The sequence below is a fragment of the Denticeps clupeoides genome, unplaced genomic scaffold (genome assembly GCF_900700375.1).
Source record: "Denticeps clupeoides unplaced genomic scaffold, fDenClu1.1, whole genome shotgun sequence".
Taxonomy (NCBI): Eukaryota; Metazoa; Chordata; class Actinopteri; order Clupeiformes; family Denticipitidae; genus Denticeps; species Denticeps clupeoides.
The window spans coordinates 173683-190000 of record NW_021630106.1 but is presented as its reverse complement, the minus strand read 5'-3'; the positions used below and the strand labels follow the sequence as shown (position 1 = coordinate 190000).

General features: G+C 45.3%; 1 protein-coding gene across 1 annotated transcript in view; it reads left to right on the top strand.

Moving 5' to 3' along the window:
• LOC114783665 (GRB2-associated and regulator of MAPK protein 2-like) overlaps positions 1–16133 on the top strand; it is a 23787-nt gene extending 7654 nt beyond the window's left edge. The window contains exons 3-6 of the mRNA XM_028969167.1: positions 4473–4603; positions 5878–7044; positions 9887–10053; positions 12891–16133. Of these exons, the coding sequence (XP_028825000.1) occupies positions 4473–4603; positions 5878–7044; positions 9887–10053; positions 12891–13743 (2318 nt within the window). The 3' untranslated portion in view covers positions 13744–16133. The remainder of the gene's footprint in view (positions 1–4472; positions 4604–5877; positions 7045–9886; positions 10054–12890) is intronic.
• The last annotated feature ends 185 nt before the right edge of the window (positions 16134–16318 follow it).

The window sequence follows — 16318 nt, the reverse complement described above, 5'->3', positions numbered from 1 at the left end:
TCTGCAGGCCCATAGACACGCCTTGTTTTATGTATAACGAGTTTTTAGACATCAGAATATAATCAAGCATAGATTACTGACCCCAAATATTAATATATTAAATATATTAATTCTTCTGTTTTAAGTAAGCACTCGTTATAAAATATCATATTAGGTGGGATCTAGACCCCATTTTCAGACGTAAGTTTTCAAAATCAAAGGTCTTAAATGAATGCCAATATGATAGTGGGACTAATTTGATAATATCTAATGGTAGTGCCACGCCAAAGCATCTCGATAAGTGTTGTTCAGCCATTATTTAATGTCACATTGAACAAGACGTTCTACATCACAAATGATTGTGTTCCTGGTTAATGGAATATTTATTAATGGGTGTTGTGTGAGGGATAATTGTTGCAGTGCTGTGCGCAGCCTGTTTTTGCAATGAAAAGGCCCTGTGAGCCATTCAGACATTTTTTCTTAGAAAAGCATAAAGAGAAGCATGTGAGAAAGTTTGTGGCATACAACAACTTGCCTCTGCAATGGAGAAAAGAACAAAGTGTGCAATGAGCTGTTTTGTAACCACTGTCCAGTGAAGCCAGTTATAACAGCCTGATGTCACCAGTATCACATACCAGCACTGTTACCTCACCGAGCCCTGACCCAACGCTGCTGATGAGACACCAACCCAGAGCCATTTCCAGACCTGAACACCAGTTCCCGACCTCCCGGCTGTTCTACCCAGCAGTCCCATGCCTTACTAATGCTGAGAAACTGAAGACACCCCGATGTCCTTTATTCATTTCTTTTTGTTCACACTTTTGATGGTCTGGTTTCCAGTCAAGGGGTTGTGCCTACCTGCAACTGGCTTCACTGCTATGGGCTTCAGCTTCCACATCACCCAGACCTTGATCAGCAATGATGATGGCAACAACATATGAGTTTAAGACCAAACTGGGTAATAACAAAAAAGCGGTGTACTTTCATGATCCACGCCCTTGGCCCAGCTGTCTTCATGAGGCCAACTGGGATTCTGTTCTTGAAGCTCTTCTTGGCTTTTTCACCACTCTCTGGCCCAACTGGCCCAACTCTGGCCTCTGCTGGGTGTAGTTTGGGCTGAGTTATCTGGTTGAAGCAGTTCATCCCTCTTCTTTTTAGCCAAAGGTTCTTACATGGTGTGCAGCCAATTTGATGGCTGATGGCATGCAGATGCTGTGAATTCCTATGCGGTTAAAAGTTCATGTTCCGAAGTTCCGAAGAGAAAACTGAAGTTCTCCAGCAAATTTGATTCTTTCACCATCATTCAGTCATCCCTAAGTTGTAACTGGCACAGCATCCCAAAATGGTGCAGACCAGTTGGGAGACCCTATATTCTCAGCCGTACCAGTGCTATCAGAGAAGGTAGCTTTCAGCAAGCTTCATTCATAAAAGCGAGAGCCATTATCCTCCTCAGCTTGACGTCATCCCCCAGGGGATCGATCTAGCCACTGTTCCTAAAATACCGTAATTCCATGTTCCGGAATAACGGGAGAGCCTGCCACTTAGTGCTTCCTCCCATGGGCACCCCCTGTTACCCAATATACCCCTGTTACCTCAGTCCCAAAGTGAGGTCACATGATAGATGAGCTCACTTGTTTGGCAGAGGGAGGGGGTGTTTCCGGTGACTTGGAGACAGTGGGGCGAGAGAACAGGAGACAGTGAAGTCATCGTCTGATGTTGAGCCATCCTGGTGAATAGGGGTGCAGTGACCTTAGTAGTTATGGAGAGAACCCATGATGATGATTTAATGTGATGGATGAGATATGACAGGTATGAGGTGAATACATCTCATCAGTGTATGAAGGTCAAATACGTTTGGATGTGATTTTCTTGTGGAAAACATGAAGACTTTGGTTTGAGGAAATTGAACACTTAACACTCCAAGTGTTAATAATGGGACACTGGAATGACTTTTATTTTTTTTTGTCACCATGAACGCAATTTTTAATAATGTTTTTAAAATCAGGTCTGACAGGCCAACAGACGTGAAAGTTATTGTGCCATTGTGAGACACGGCAAGCACAGAAGAAGGAAATGTGTCCTCTGCATTTAACTCATCAACTTGTAAGCAGTGGGCAGCCATTAAATGTGATGCGTTGTTCAGTGTCACCCTGGAGATTCGAGGTCACCATGGCCTCAAAGTTGAGTCTATTACTTTACAACAGTGGTTCAAGCTCAGACACGGGATTCAGGGATTCTGAAAAGAAGACCGGTTCTGAGATGCATGCAATGATGATGATTAAGAGCATGTTTAGGCAGGAAGACATGGCATTAGGTGTTGAGTACTTGCTGAGTGAATGAAGCAGCTCTCTTTATGGTATGGTGGGATCAGGGAGAGAATGGAAGGATGTTGGTAAAAGGGGAATTACAGAATCCACTCCTCCCAGGGGATGGATATGAGGATCTTTCTCTCTGTCTCTTTTACACAAAGGCACATGCAGACACACTCACTCCATCTGTTCAGCTGCTCAGCTCTGGAAGAGTAAGTTGGTTAGGCTCCATCTGGTAGCAGAGGGACCAGCATGACCCTTTGGCTTTTGCAGCAGAACTCAAACAGAACATGGTGTGTGCATGTGTTTTTTATATTTGAGCAACATAAAACATTTTTTTAGCAGATAACGTTCTTTTACACCAGAAATGGTGAAACATGGCACTTGTTTATTAGCCTTATCACTGTCCATGGAATTCGGGGCTCAGCATTCCTACCTTGATTAGTCACTTACCAAGTGACTTGGAAAGGATCCACATCTGGTGGATCCACTGGTGTCCCTCAGGGCTCATACTTGGTCCACTCCTTTTCTGCTTATACACGAGATCACTTGGTGAGGTCATTTCCTCACATGGGTTATCCTACCACTGTTATGCCGACGACACACAATTCTCGACTCTCATCACCAAACTTTCCTGCTCATGTAGATTCCTTCTCTGCAATATCAGATGGATCCGTTGTTATCTGTTAACACAGGCCACCCAGATACTGGTTCAGTCCTTAGTAATCTCACGACTGGACTACTGTAACTCTCTTCTATCTGGTCTACCTCTGAATGGTGGAATGAACTTCCCCTCGAGGTCAGAACTGTTATCACAGTTATCCAGTTTTTGTAGTGACACTGACACGATAATGGGATGTTGGAGTTGTGTTGGTACACCTCTACGGGTGTGTGTGTGTTAATGAATGATGGGATGAGATGTATGAATGGTAATCCTGCAACAAAGTGCCCCCAGTGAGAGCCATGAGAGAGGGCAGGAGTGAAAGGCTGGGGCAGAAAGACGTGGAATGAAGAGAGACTGTGGAGTGAAAGAAAGATTGACCCTGTCTTGAAATACTTTCTCAAGCACACAATGCTGAGCTCTTGTTCTTCCCAGGTCTTTGTGTCTATGAACAAAGCTAGTTACACACACACACACACACACACACACACACACAGATTTGTTTTTGCACGTTTTTTTTAGAGTTATATGTACACTCAACCTACACTTTATCTTTAGAGTTAAGTAATTATTTTGATTGAGTATTCAACTTCCTCTCTTTATGTGACTGTATTTTACATTATTCAGTAATAATTTTTTAATTAAATAAATATGTGTTACGTAACATGAGCAGTATTAAAATATAAATTATTAATAATATGAATTAAACTGTTTCATAAAAAAAAATATAAAACTAATAATAGTAATACTTTAGTAACTGTACAACATTCAATGTTCAAATTAAAATTTGTCCATACAGACAAGTTGTCAGAGGGCTTGGATAAAAAAGAAAATATGTTACACACATGTGCGCGCACACACACACACACACACACACACACACACCCTACATCAAAACAACACACCTGCCGAGCTCAGACAACACTTACAAACCAGAGCCAACTGCTGCCTGGACAGCACATTTATACACTGTCGCCATGACGACTGTGGGGTCTGGTCCTCCACACCGCGGCCCAACAGTGGGATCTAATGAAGGAGAAATGGGGGGGAGGTATATAATCTCCTCTCCTGTCATTTCTGTTATGTTCTGGTGGGAGGTGTGAGGACAGAATCCCTTTGGGGTGCCTGGGGTCAGGAGACCAAGACGGGCTGACAAGCGATATAACAGCTGTCAGAATCCTAAACATACAGAAAAGATTTCAGTGCGTCTCCAGCAGAGTTGGTGGGAATCCAAACAGGGGCTGTTGCTAAGGAGTTAAGGGTAACTGTGTCTGGGTGCATCTCTGTATCTGAAAGTGTGTTAGATGTTTGAGAGTGTGTTCAGGGACACAGAAGGTTACCATAGAGCTTGGGAAGAATGGGTGTCTGCAAATGAAACCTGTGAGGGGGTCAGACAGTATAAAATTTCCGTCCTCTGCAAGCAAACACACTGGAACTACTTGGCTACTTGGCAGCATCTAATGTTTTTTTTTCTTCTCTCTTCTCTCTTTTCTCCATCTCTGAACTCTCTCTCTGTTTCTCAGGGAAGTTTAAGCTGTTGGATCAGGATCGGGATGTGAGGGAACCAGTGCAGTATTTTGCGAATGTTGAAGAGATCGCAGGAATGTTCCCAGATCGTGTGTTTGTGATGGAGGCCATCACCTTCAGTGTAAAGGTCTGACCAGCTTTTCTGCTAATCAGAGTTCTCCATGTTTGAATCTATCATTAACTTGAAAGTGGTTGTTGCTATGTGATACACAGCAAGCACAGCACAGAAAAAGGGATTCAAACCCACAACCTTCCGATTGCAAGTCCATTTCCTTATCTGCCTGGGCCACCACTGCCCCACTTAATTTAAAATATGAATGTAAGAGGATTTCAGGACCAGAGCTGCCTCATGACCATCTTCATTCTCTTGGTTAGTCTAAACGCAAGATCACTTCATATAGTTCTATTTTTATGGATCAGCGATATGTAAAGCTTATAACACACAAACTAGAGATCCCATAATGCAGCGTGAACATTGGTGACAGACTGAGGTTGCATGGCACATTGAAGACTTGAGAGGACGAAAAAAAGAATTTTGCAACCCATTTGCCGTCGACATGGAAACTGCTCCAGTATATATTGAGCTGCAGTGTAAAGATTGTGATCTTGTGGGAAGTGATGAGGTCAGGGTAATGAGTGGGTCAGGGCTGCTTTAAGGAACATGAGAGTAAATCCAAGGTTTTCACATGGTTTCACATGGTTTTCACATATTCTTCAAATATCTTTCCAATTTACTGTATAGCACAGGACACCTTCAATATCGTTGTGTAGTCCAGTGTTGTGGCTGCTGTCATGTTCCCATCTAGGGGGACAGAATGTGGACAATGTGTACCAGGCAAGCCAACTAGTGCTATATACAACATGGGCACAAAGCCAAACACACTAAAAGAGGAGAATCCACGGACAGGCAAAGGAGAAAGTGCACAGCACAGCACACAACACAGCACACGGTGACACAACAAAATGTGTCCTCAGCATTTAACCCATCACCCATGGTGAACAGTGGGCAGATGATAGGGGCCTGGGGAGCAGTGTGAGCACTGGGCCACCGTCTTCCTGTCTCAGACCTCCTCATATACTGGCCGCAGATGAGTCACCAGACCGTGGGTGGAGCCAGCAATCAGAAGCACCTCCCCTTCAGGCCTAAAAGGAAAACACGTGCACACACACAAGCAGAGGCTTCCCTACACTCCCATGGCAATAAGCACCTAGGGATCCCACTTACTACCATTGTGTCCCTGAGCAAGACACTTAACCCTGAGTGTCTCCAGGGGGGGACTGTCCCTGTCACTACTGATTGGAAGTCACTCTGGATAAGGTGCTGGGTGCTGGATATTTTGAGCTTGTTGACTGTGAGGGGCTGCGTTTGCACGTTTTTAATGGCCTTTCTCTCTGTTCCAGGTAGTGTCTGGCGAGTTCAGCGAGGACAGCGAGGTGTACAACTTCACCCTGCAGGCCGGAGATGAGCTAACACTCATGGGGCAGGCCGAACTGCTTTGTGTACAAGGAGGCGGGCCAGCTCGTGAACGCTCGCGCCTTGGCGCCCTTCTGAGACGGCTGGGCAAAGCGGGAGCCCTGGGCCGACCGACGCGAACCAAGATGCCCTGCCTGATCTGCATGAACCACCGAACCAACGAGAGCGTGAGCCTGCCCTTCCAGTGCAAGGGCCGCTTCTGCACACGCTCGCCACTGGAACTGCAGATGCAGGAGGGCGAGCACACGGTCCGCACCATCATCGAGCGCGTCAGGCTGCCCGTCAACGTATCGGTACCGACGCGGCCACCTCGGAACCCCTACGACCTCCACGCCATCCGCGAGGGCCACCGCTACAAGCTTCTCAGCATCATTAGCAAGACGGTGGTGCTCTGCTGCATCCTGCGCAAGGAGGAGATCACGCCCTCGCACTTCCTGCTGCTGACGGACATGCCTCGCTTCGTGCTGCCCGAGGGCGTGCTCCGCGAAGACCCCATCTACCAGCAGGTGGCGCTGCAGAGCGCCCGCCGCTGCCAGGACAGCTTTGACCCCGACGGCTACTCCCGGGCGGTGCGCGAGGCTCGGACCGACTTCGCAGAGGAAGGCGTGAGCCCGCGCCGGATTCGAGTGTGCCTCCAGGGTGGGGGAGGGGGGGAGGTGGGGCGCTCCCTGCAGCGACTCTCGCTGTGCATGTATGGAGGAGGAAGCGGCGGCGGTATTGGGGTCGGAGGGGTCACACATGCCCAGACGTTAGCGCTGACACAGGGCCTCGGTGGCGGGAGCTGTCGAAATTCACTCATCGAAGCCCCCGCGTCACACACGGAGGCAGATGAGGACAGAGAGTACATGACACCCGACTGGCCGAGCAACGAGTCTCAGGAGATACCCTACGAAGAGCTGTGGACCAATCAGAGCAGTGGGGGCGGGAGCTACTCTGGGGACACCGTGCCTCCTGCGGTGGAGGTAGGCGGGAACAAAGCGGAACATAACCTCATCTCGTTTCACTCGTCCTCATCTCTGGAGGGTCCTACCCATGTTGCCATGGTGCAGGGACGAGTACCGACTCCACCTCCTGTGCCACCAAAATCAGAGGCTGTAAGTGTCTTTTTCCACAATCCCTCACTTTTCCAACTCAAAATATCTCTTAAAAAGTTCTGTCATGTTGCATTTGTGGTCAAGACAAAAAAGGGTAGATTGTACAAAATGCCACATGAGTGTTTCAATTAGGGCTTTCAATCATTTTTTTATTTAATTAATTGCAACTGCACGTCCCGTGGTAGTGTGTAGGTTTAAATATTTTCATCTGGTTGCACTTCCATTGCATTTCCAATCTTTGTACACCTGAAAAAAACAATGCATCCACACACAGGAACATCACGCCTTTCACTGTCCATCTCCCTCTTTGCGTAGGGATTGTCTCTGGCTTGGATGAATTTTGTGTCTGTGCCATAGGTCAGTAAAGAAATAGAACACATCCGATTCTGAAGAACATGTGGATGAATGTGTCAGAGCATCTCTTAAATGGAATGTCCTGTCAATGCTTTTTCTGTGTATGGGGATATGTAGCAGTAGACCAGACCGCGTGGCCAGGCTGACCTTGTCCATCATGTGATCTTCAGAACTGGACAACGGCAGGAGTGCAGGAAGGGTCTGCTCTGATGAATCACATTTTCCTTTAGATTATATGAATGGCTGGGTGCGTGTGTATTGATTTCATTGTGAAAATATGGCAGCGTGAGTCACTATGGGAACAAGGGAAGCCGCCAGTGGAGCTACTAAGATGCTTTCTGCTGATAAGCCTTGGACCCAAATGAATGTGAATGATACTTTCATATTTACCACCTACTTAAAGAGTGTTTTAGACCACATACACCACAAACATTACATCAGTGGTGATCCTGTACACTGTTGTATGCACTGTTGTATGCATCCTGCACACTGTTGTATGCACCCCCTCGGCTGCTCCTGTTGGGGGTCGCCACAGTGGGTTAACCGGCCAATTGATTTGTGAAACGTTTTGTACCGCACAATGCCCTTCCTGAAGCAACCCTCACAATTTACCTGGGCTTGGGACCACCACCAAGAAACACACGGTCACGTGCGTCCCCATTGGCTTGGTTTTCCAATCCCTGGAGGCACCATGCCATAACTAACAGGACTTCTACAACGATAGAGGTCTTGTGGATTCCGTGGCACAATGTTCGTCAGGGCTGGTCCACTGGGGAATCCAACAAATTTAGACAGGCTTCAGAGTTTTAGGCAAAATCATGCATATTATACACCAACTTGAGACACAGAAAGATGTAAACACTGACACGCTCACGCATGGCAGGCCGGATACTGCTGCTGAAGTTCTGGTAAGTGTGTCTGTGAACCCAGCAAAGCCTGTAAATCCTCACAGGTCTAGGCACGGCTGAATAATTCATACTGCACTGCTTTTAAAGGCCTGCCAATGACCACATGCTTACCGGAAACTCACACACATGCACACACACATGCACACACATGCTTTCAAATAGCACCATTTAAAACAGAAGTAAATGACATATTACTGTATTTGTCAAAATGTAATAGATTTTTGTTCTCAAAATGTCCTAAAAAAGTGTTGTTGTCTTAAACACGGCCAATAAATGACCAAATATGCTATTTTCTTACAAAGTATTAAGTATTACAAAGGTGACGTCAATTGAGGTGTTGATCATCCTAAATTCACAGTATGACATAAAACACAATATCGGTGCCAAATAAGATATTTTAACCAAATAAGATATTTTATTTAACATTCTGGCCGATACAAAGGGGGCTTGTCGTACATTTACACTATAATCTACATTATATAATGTTTTTAGGCAGCCAATGAACTGTTTTGTTGAACACATGTTTAACACTAAAACAGGCAACCGCTAAAATGAGTTTTATCTAAATCTCCTGTAGTGCAAAATGTCAGTCTAAGGGCTTGAACGGACGGTAGCCCCCCATAAATTTGTTTGTGTTTGTTGCTTATTTGACATGATATTCGAGTCACAGACACACAGGAAGCTGAACCCTGCTGCTGAGCTAAACCACGCCAGAGAGAGCATCTGCTGACAGGAATGGTAGCTTTTCCCTTCTGAAGCCCTCACTCCCCTCATTCTCTTCCACACGAGAGTAGCTCCACTGGTCCTGTAATTCAGCGCCTGTTCAAATCATCACCACTCTCACCCGCACTCTGCGACACAGTAGAACGTCCAAAACCTGTTTTCAACTGAAAGTGAAGCGATTGTCACTGTGAAACATTTAACCCATCACCCCAGCTCGGGATTCGTACAACTACGGGTCGGTTGCCTTACCTGCTTGTCTCACTCTCATTTGCCTCTCTGAACATGTTCTTGCAGTATCTGAGATTCCCTTGAGGATTACTGGAGTAATCCTCATGTTCCAGGGGTCAGGGACTGGCCACAGGTTGAAAAGCCATTAAAGTCAGCCCTGGGGCTTCAGATCGACCTGGCAACGTTTCAGGACATCACCGTTCATTGGCTCGCTGCACGAACTCCTTCCTCTCAGTCAGCTTTTTATAAATTTAGCAGCTGAGATAGCTTGTACTTTATTAAGTTGCCATTCAGATGTGGCTTTTCCAGCCTCATAACAAGGTTAGCAAGACAAACGGGTCTTTGGGTGCTGTGGTCGCTTTAGGCCTGCCTGAGTTGGACGCATTTGACTTTTTTAAATAGCCGCACTGCTGTCCTGGGACACCCAGGACGCAAACTCCTTCAGTAAGTTCTGAGATTGTCACAAACTACTGGAAAATGTTTAGTCATAAATAGGGGCCATTTCAGATTCACGGTCAATCTTTAACACAAGGAACATGCATCGCGCCATTCTACCTGTTACTGACTTTTTTTCTCACTCATTCAGATACATTGAAGAAATAACTATCTTACACTCTCTTTCTCTATAGGTAAAGGAAGAATGTCGTTTTCTAAATGCTCCTCCTGTTCCACCTCGCTGTGCTAAACAGGGAGGACCCGCCCCCAGCCCTCCAGTACCGCCCAGATTTCCAAAAGCTCCGCCCTCTCACTCGCTTAGCCCTAATCTGTCTTTCTACTCCTCTGGACTACAGGAGACGTGAGTATGGAGTAATAGAAGGTGTTCACTTCTAAAGTTTATTAATGATGAGCAGTTAGTGTTTCCAGCTAAATAAGTGTTTAAAAAAAATTGGCCAATATATAAATTTACCTATTTAATTACATTAATTGCAACTTCTGCTTAGAACACTGCAAGTATTACAGTAATTGTACCTTCAATGACATCATTTTCAGCAAGGTGTCAAGGCGTATGTCCCTCTACAGTCAGAGAATCGAACAACTGGGTTATGAACAACCTATGTTGTGCTTGAAGCAGCCTTTTATCTAATAAATCTGAATCTCTGCTGTGTTTTCTGATAAAGATGGCTTAAAAACTCACTTTTTATTTTTCACTGTCATTCCTCTTTTTCTCATTTACTACATGAATAAACACATAAATGGATACTGACAGCCTCCAAACTATGAAGGAACACATATGGAATTATGTAGAAAACATAGCAAAGGTATGTCAGGTATGTCAGGAGTTGATCCATAGCATTCTTAATATGTTCAAGACCATCAGTTGTGTTTTGTAGAAGTATAATTGGTACATACGTCTAAATAGTGAATTGCATTCAACTATGTAAAGAGAAACACATCACATGAAGGTCAGTCAATCCATAAACCTTCAAGAACTTTGAACATATCCTCAAGTGCAGATGCAAAGACCATCAAGGACCACCCCAGGGATGGAAGACCGAGCGTTACATTGAAAAGTTAGTTAGAGTTAGTTGTCAACCTCAGAAAGTGGACATTATCAGCACCTCAGATTAGAGCCCATATAAGTACATCACAAAGATACATCATGACTTCAACTGTTCAAAGGAGATTCATACCTTCATGGTCGAACTGCAGCAAAGAAGCCACTTCAAAGGATGAACAAGAAGAAGAAGAGTTTCTTGGGCCAATAACCACAAGGAATGGACATTAGACAAATGAAAATCTGCACTTTGGTCATCTGATTAGTCCAAATTTGAAATCTTTGGTTCCACCCACCATGTCTTTGTGTGACATAGAAAAGGTGAGCAGATGGTTTTCCCATGTGTTGTTCCCACCATGAAGCATGTGGGAGAAGATGATATGCTTTGCTGGTGACACTGTTTGCTGGGTTTGATTGGTGTTTCACTGTCGTTCCCTTGATGGCCAATCTGAAGTTCTGTGTATTTACCTGTTGGGGCAGTAATTACTCTGTCCAGAGAGTTTAAATTTGAGTTTGTAGTTCTACATTGAAAACAGGAATTCCTATTCTTTCTTAAAATTTACAATTTACATTCTTGTTTTTAGAATCCACCCAATAGTAGATCGTAGGGTTTACATGGTTTCTCACAGTTCCTCTATAGAATTATTGGACATATTCGGTCCTCCAAGACATCAAATGAATGGCATGCAGCATTTATTTGACACCATCCGAACATGCTGCCGACCGAATGCTGGTGCTGAACGCTCATGTGGACGCTTTGATTTGCTCCAATGAGCAAACACCAGGTTCAGACATTCACGTGAATAAGAAGTTAACCAACATGGCTACCACAGCACTCTGCAGCGACCTTCCATGTAATCTGGTTTGTGCTTAGTTGGTCCATCCTTTGTTTTCAACATGACAATGACCCTAAAACTGTATTTGACCCAGAAAGAGAGTGTTGGAGTGCTGCATCAGATGACCTGGCCTCCACAAAAAATTTAGATGGTTTGAAATAATTTGAACTGCAGAGTGAAGGCAAAGCAGCCAACAAGTGCTCAGCTTCCTGGGAACTCCTTCAAGACTGCTGGAAAAGAATTCTAAGTGACTACCTCATGAGGCTGACTGAGAGAATGCCAAAAATGTGCAAAGCTGTCATCCAAGCAAAAGGTGGCTACTTTGAAGAATCTAAAATGTAAAGCAGATTCTGATTTGTTTAACTCTTTTGTTTGCTACCTTATTCCATATGTAGCTTGTCTTCATAGTTTGGATGTCATCCGTTGTTAATTTACAACGTAGACCTGAGATTCCAGGTCCATGACTTATCATGTGTTCTTGTAGGCCCAAGGCTTTGTCTCCAAATTGTGGCATCCCCCTCACAAGTAAGGACTATCACCAGGTTGCTAAAAGGGCAAGAAATAGCCTGAAGTGCTATAGGTGGTAGTAGCCTAGTGGGTAAGACCCTCACCAGAATCCCACTTACTGCCATTGTGTCCCTGAGCAAGACACTTAACCCTAAGTTGCTCCAGGGAGGGACTGTCCCTGTAACTACTGATTGTAAGTCGCTCTGGATAAGGGCGTCTGATAAATGATGTAAATGTAAGTGCCAAGATGGGAGAGTCTTGTGGAGGGTGAATGACCACTGTATTCCTATGTCAGGGGGTCTCTCTGTGGCAACCTTTTTAGGACCTTTTTTTTTTTTTACCAAGGTCTAGTATAAATGAGGTGTTCCCCATCTCAGCTCATCTACTTTCCCCCTGTTTGTCTGAGGTGCAGACACACCCTCTGGAGTTTGGATCCTTGCTCACTGTTTCCTTTCTTCTTTTGTAACGTCGGTAACATTTTACATATAATATTTCCATATAACTGCAACATGACTCTGTATGGTACACAGAGGTATCATCAAAAGAGTTCAAATACATTACTAATAATTAATGAAATCAACGCAATTTACAATTTTCATCCTTACAGTCAATAGTTACAGGGACAGTTCCCCCCTGGAGACACTCAGGGTTAGGTGTCTTGCTCAGGGACACAATGGTAGTAAGTGGGGTTTGAACCTGTGACTTTGTGGTTCATAGGCTACTACCACCCAGCCTGTACATAAAGACCCCTTCAGTGAATGTCAGTTTCAGAATTCTCGTTTCTCTCTTCCTCAGTCCGGCTCCACGGAGTGGGAACTGCTCTCCGATTCCAGACTCTTACTCCCTGTACTGTTACCCCTGCACATGGGGCAGCGACTGTGTCACCCCTGACCCTCCGCCGGAGCCGCCCACCTCTACAAGCACCGCCTCCCCAGCCCAGGCCTGCTGGTCCCACCCACGCGTCACATTTTCTCCGATCAGCACACCCACGGCACCACTTCTCTCTGGCGATTCCGCTAATAAGAGCTATTCCAGCTGCCCCAGACCCCGCCTCGCCACTCAGAAACGTTTTGCCCCATTTGGTGCCCTCAACCCCTTTGCCAACCCTGGACACATCCCGCTAGGCCATAGCACCTCCCACAGCCCAACCCCCTCTTCTTGCTCATCGCCAGCAGAGTGGCTCGCCACCGGACGAAGCCCCTCCCCTTGCTCGTTCCTGCTGACACCTGACACCACTAGCCCCACCAATTTACTCGAACTAGAGGAGCTGAAAAGCGAAGATTCAGCACCAGCACCCACCCCACCCCCTCGGCCCATCAAGAGCCTGGAGTCCGAAAGTGCTGGCGCCAACCCCGCCCCTGCTCTGGAAGACCCAGTGAGAGGAGCAGAGGGCGGGGCTAATAGCGTGAGCAGCCACCAGTGGCGACCTCCGGCTGAGCTCTGTGCCCTGTCAGTGGAGGAGGTGTCCGCCTGCTTGCGCTTCATTGGCCTGTCGGATGAGGTGGTGGGCGTGTTCATTCGCGAGCGCATTGATGGCTCCATCTTCACACAGCTGAGCGAGGAGATCCTCTCAGACGATTTCCACCTCACCAAGCTGCAGGTCAAGAAGATCATGCAGTTTATCAAGGGCTGGAGGCCCAAAATATGAACTAGTTTGTTAAAGCTAGCGGCAAACAATTAACCAGGATAAATACCTCACAGAAGCTCTTTGGACATCTTGTTCTGTACTTTTCAACTTTTTTTTGTGGTGGGAGTTGTTGGGACTAAGTAATGGTCATCCAGATTACATCATTCACAAGGATTTTTCTCGGGTCAGCGTCCAATAAAACCCTAATGCACAACAGAAAGTACACTACAATACAACAGTTATCCTTCCATACAGGTAGAGTGAGCAAGTGTGGCGTGGTTATTGGCTCCTGGCCTGCGCACCAACTGCTGTACTTCAGGCGGGAGAGTGGCTGCGGGTCGGGTTGTCCAGGGTGTTCAGCGGGTGTGGGCTCGAAGACGCGCAAGTGGGTCCCCAGATGGAATGTGAAGGTCCTAGCGCAGTTCTACAACTGTTGCAGTGTTAAATGCTCCTGGTTATATTGGCATCCTGTGACGATTTAAAGTGGTAATTAGAGTGTTAGGTTTAATTGTAATAAAGTACTAATTATTATATTGGAGAAATTAAGTACCTGACAAGGCAATAATTAAGGGCTTAAGATGAATTTAGAAAATGGAACCTGGTGTTTGCCCCTTTTTTCCAGTTGAGGGCCACAGTCCACAGGTCTCCTCCTGGGATTGAAAATAGTACTTAAAAACAGTTTAGCGGGTCTCATCTAGTCAAATAAAAGCAGGCTATTTCTTTCCTTCTGAACGTTCCTCATTCTCATCCTCGTTCCTCATATTTAAACCCCCCTTCTGTCAATACGACACACGACCAGGAGTAGCACAACGTCTATGCTCCTAATGCCCCTGGTACCTGGGGATGCGACCGAATGCCCCACTGCCCCACAAAGCGATGTCTCCTATTGTCATAAACATGCCTGTAATCAAAGTTTTAATTCTAGCATTCTGATTGGTAAACTATCAAAATGTGAACACAATCAGTGAACACTCTCTACCCTCCGTTACATCTTAAATAGAATTACAAAAAAATCCCCATTTGTTAATAGTAAATGAACACAAATATAATTCTTCCTTTGTGTTTGTGTAAATTCACAATTCACACCCGAATTTTCTCTCCGTTCATCTCAACGGAACAACACCTTCGTACCTAGGCCCAGGGTAGGGTCCATTTTGATGAGTCTAGAATACTTGTATTTGGTGAGCTCAGGTCTGGCACACATCATACACTTTACAGGAGGGCTCTGCAGCCCGGGTTCAGCAACACTGTACATAACGTGTATATAGTTCTGTGAGCAAGACTGTATTCTCCAGGCAAACGTGTATAATGAGAATGTTGCTGCCTTCACATCCCAGTTTGGAAATCGTAATTATGACTTTAATGCATTTAAATGCTTGAAGCATTGCTCTGCACCTCACAATTCAGCAACTGGGGTATGATATCACTAGTAAAACTAGTTTCCCCAAAGTAAACGGGCAGTAATTGCGATGTTTTCAATTGCAAGTGAAGGCAGCCCGTGTGTCCTGGATTACTGAGTGCAAAGTGTGAATAACTGTGTGTGTGTGTGTGTGTGTGTGTGTTATTTTTTGGATAACTGAGTCTGCACATCTGTATTACAAAAAGAAACACTAACCCCTGTTCCCAGTTTGTAAGTCTAAACTGGTTCTAAATCAACGTTGATTTATTTGCTCTGTATTTGTCTGTTCTTAGGACGTCCCTCCCTAGATCTAAAAAGAAAATGTGCCTGTTGTGTCTGCAGACATTCTGAACGTGCCTTTTGAGTTTGATGGACTGTACTGTACTGTAAAAAAGAAGGTGAACCCCACTTCCTGTTAATGAGCTCCATGTTTGTATTTTCTGCCTTGTGGGTTTATCTGAGTCCCCTGTCAGTCATTATGGTTGCCATGGTGAAGGGTGTTACCTTCCACCAAGAGACACAAACTGTTGCTGCTGTGCAAATTACAGTTTTCTGCACTCATAGGCATGTCCACTCGGTACAAACTGTGAACATGCGTCCAAATTCCCGGGACGGACGCAGGACCAGGGAGAAAAAAAGTTCCCAAGGACTAAGAGTTCAGGGTGTCTTACATAAACCCCGCACAGAGACTGTAATTAAGAGACTGTAATTAGAGATTACTAACCATTGCTCTTGCTGGCAGAGTATGTTTGTGTAAATATATATATGTGTGTGTGTGTGTGTGTGTGTCTGCCAGCCGTCAACTGCCAGCAAACAACATGTTTAATGAGGGGCTTTCAGGAGACCCCGGGTGCATGTTCCGAGGATCCTGCACTTCCATAGAGACACTCCTACTGTTCTGGAATAATATTTAACAACGGTTTAGCAATTTCAATTGTACTGAAATTTCATCTCTTGTATAATTTAATCCTTATGGATTAGTCACGTAAATGAATAAAAATATTCCTAGTCACTGGATTCTCTTCCACAGGGTGTGGGTGGACGCTTGTACGTTGTGCATGTGCAGGTCAGCTGCTTCCAGAATGACCAGATTATTTGGCTGCATCATGGGAATATTTTCACATCATGGTCTGGGTTCGCTTGCCATTTTAGAGGGGAAGGGTCACTGCACATCAGTACAGAGTGAGAGATCACCTT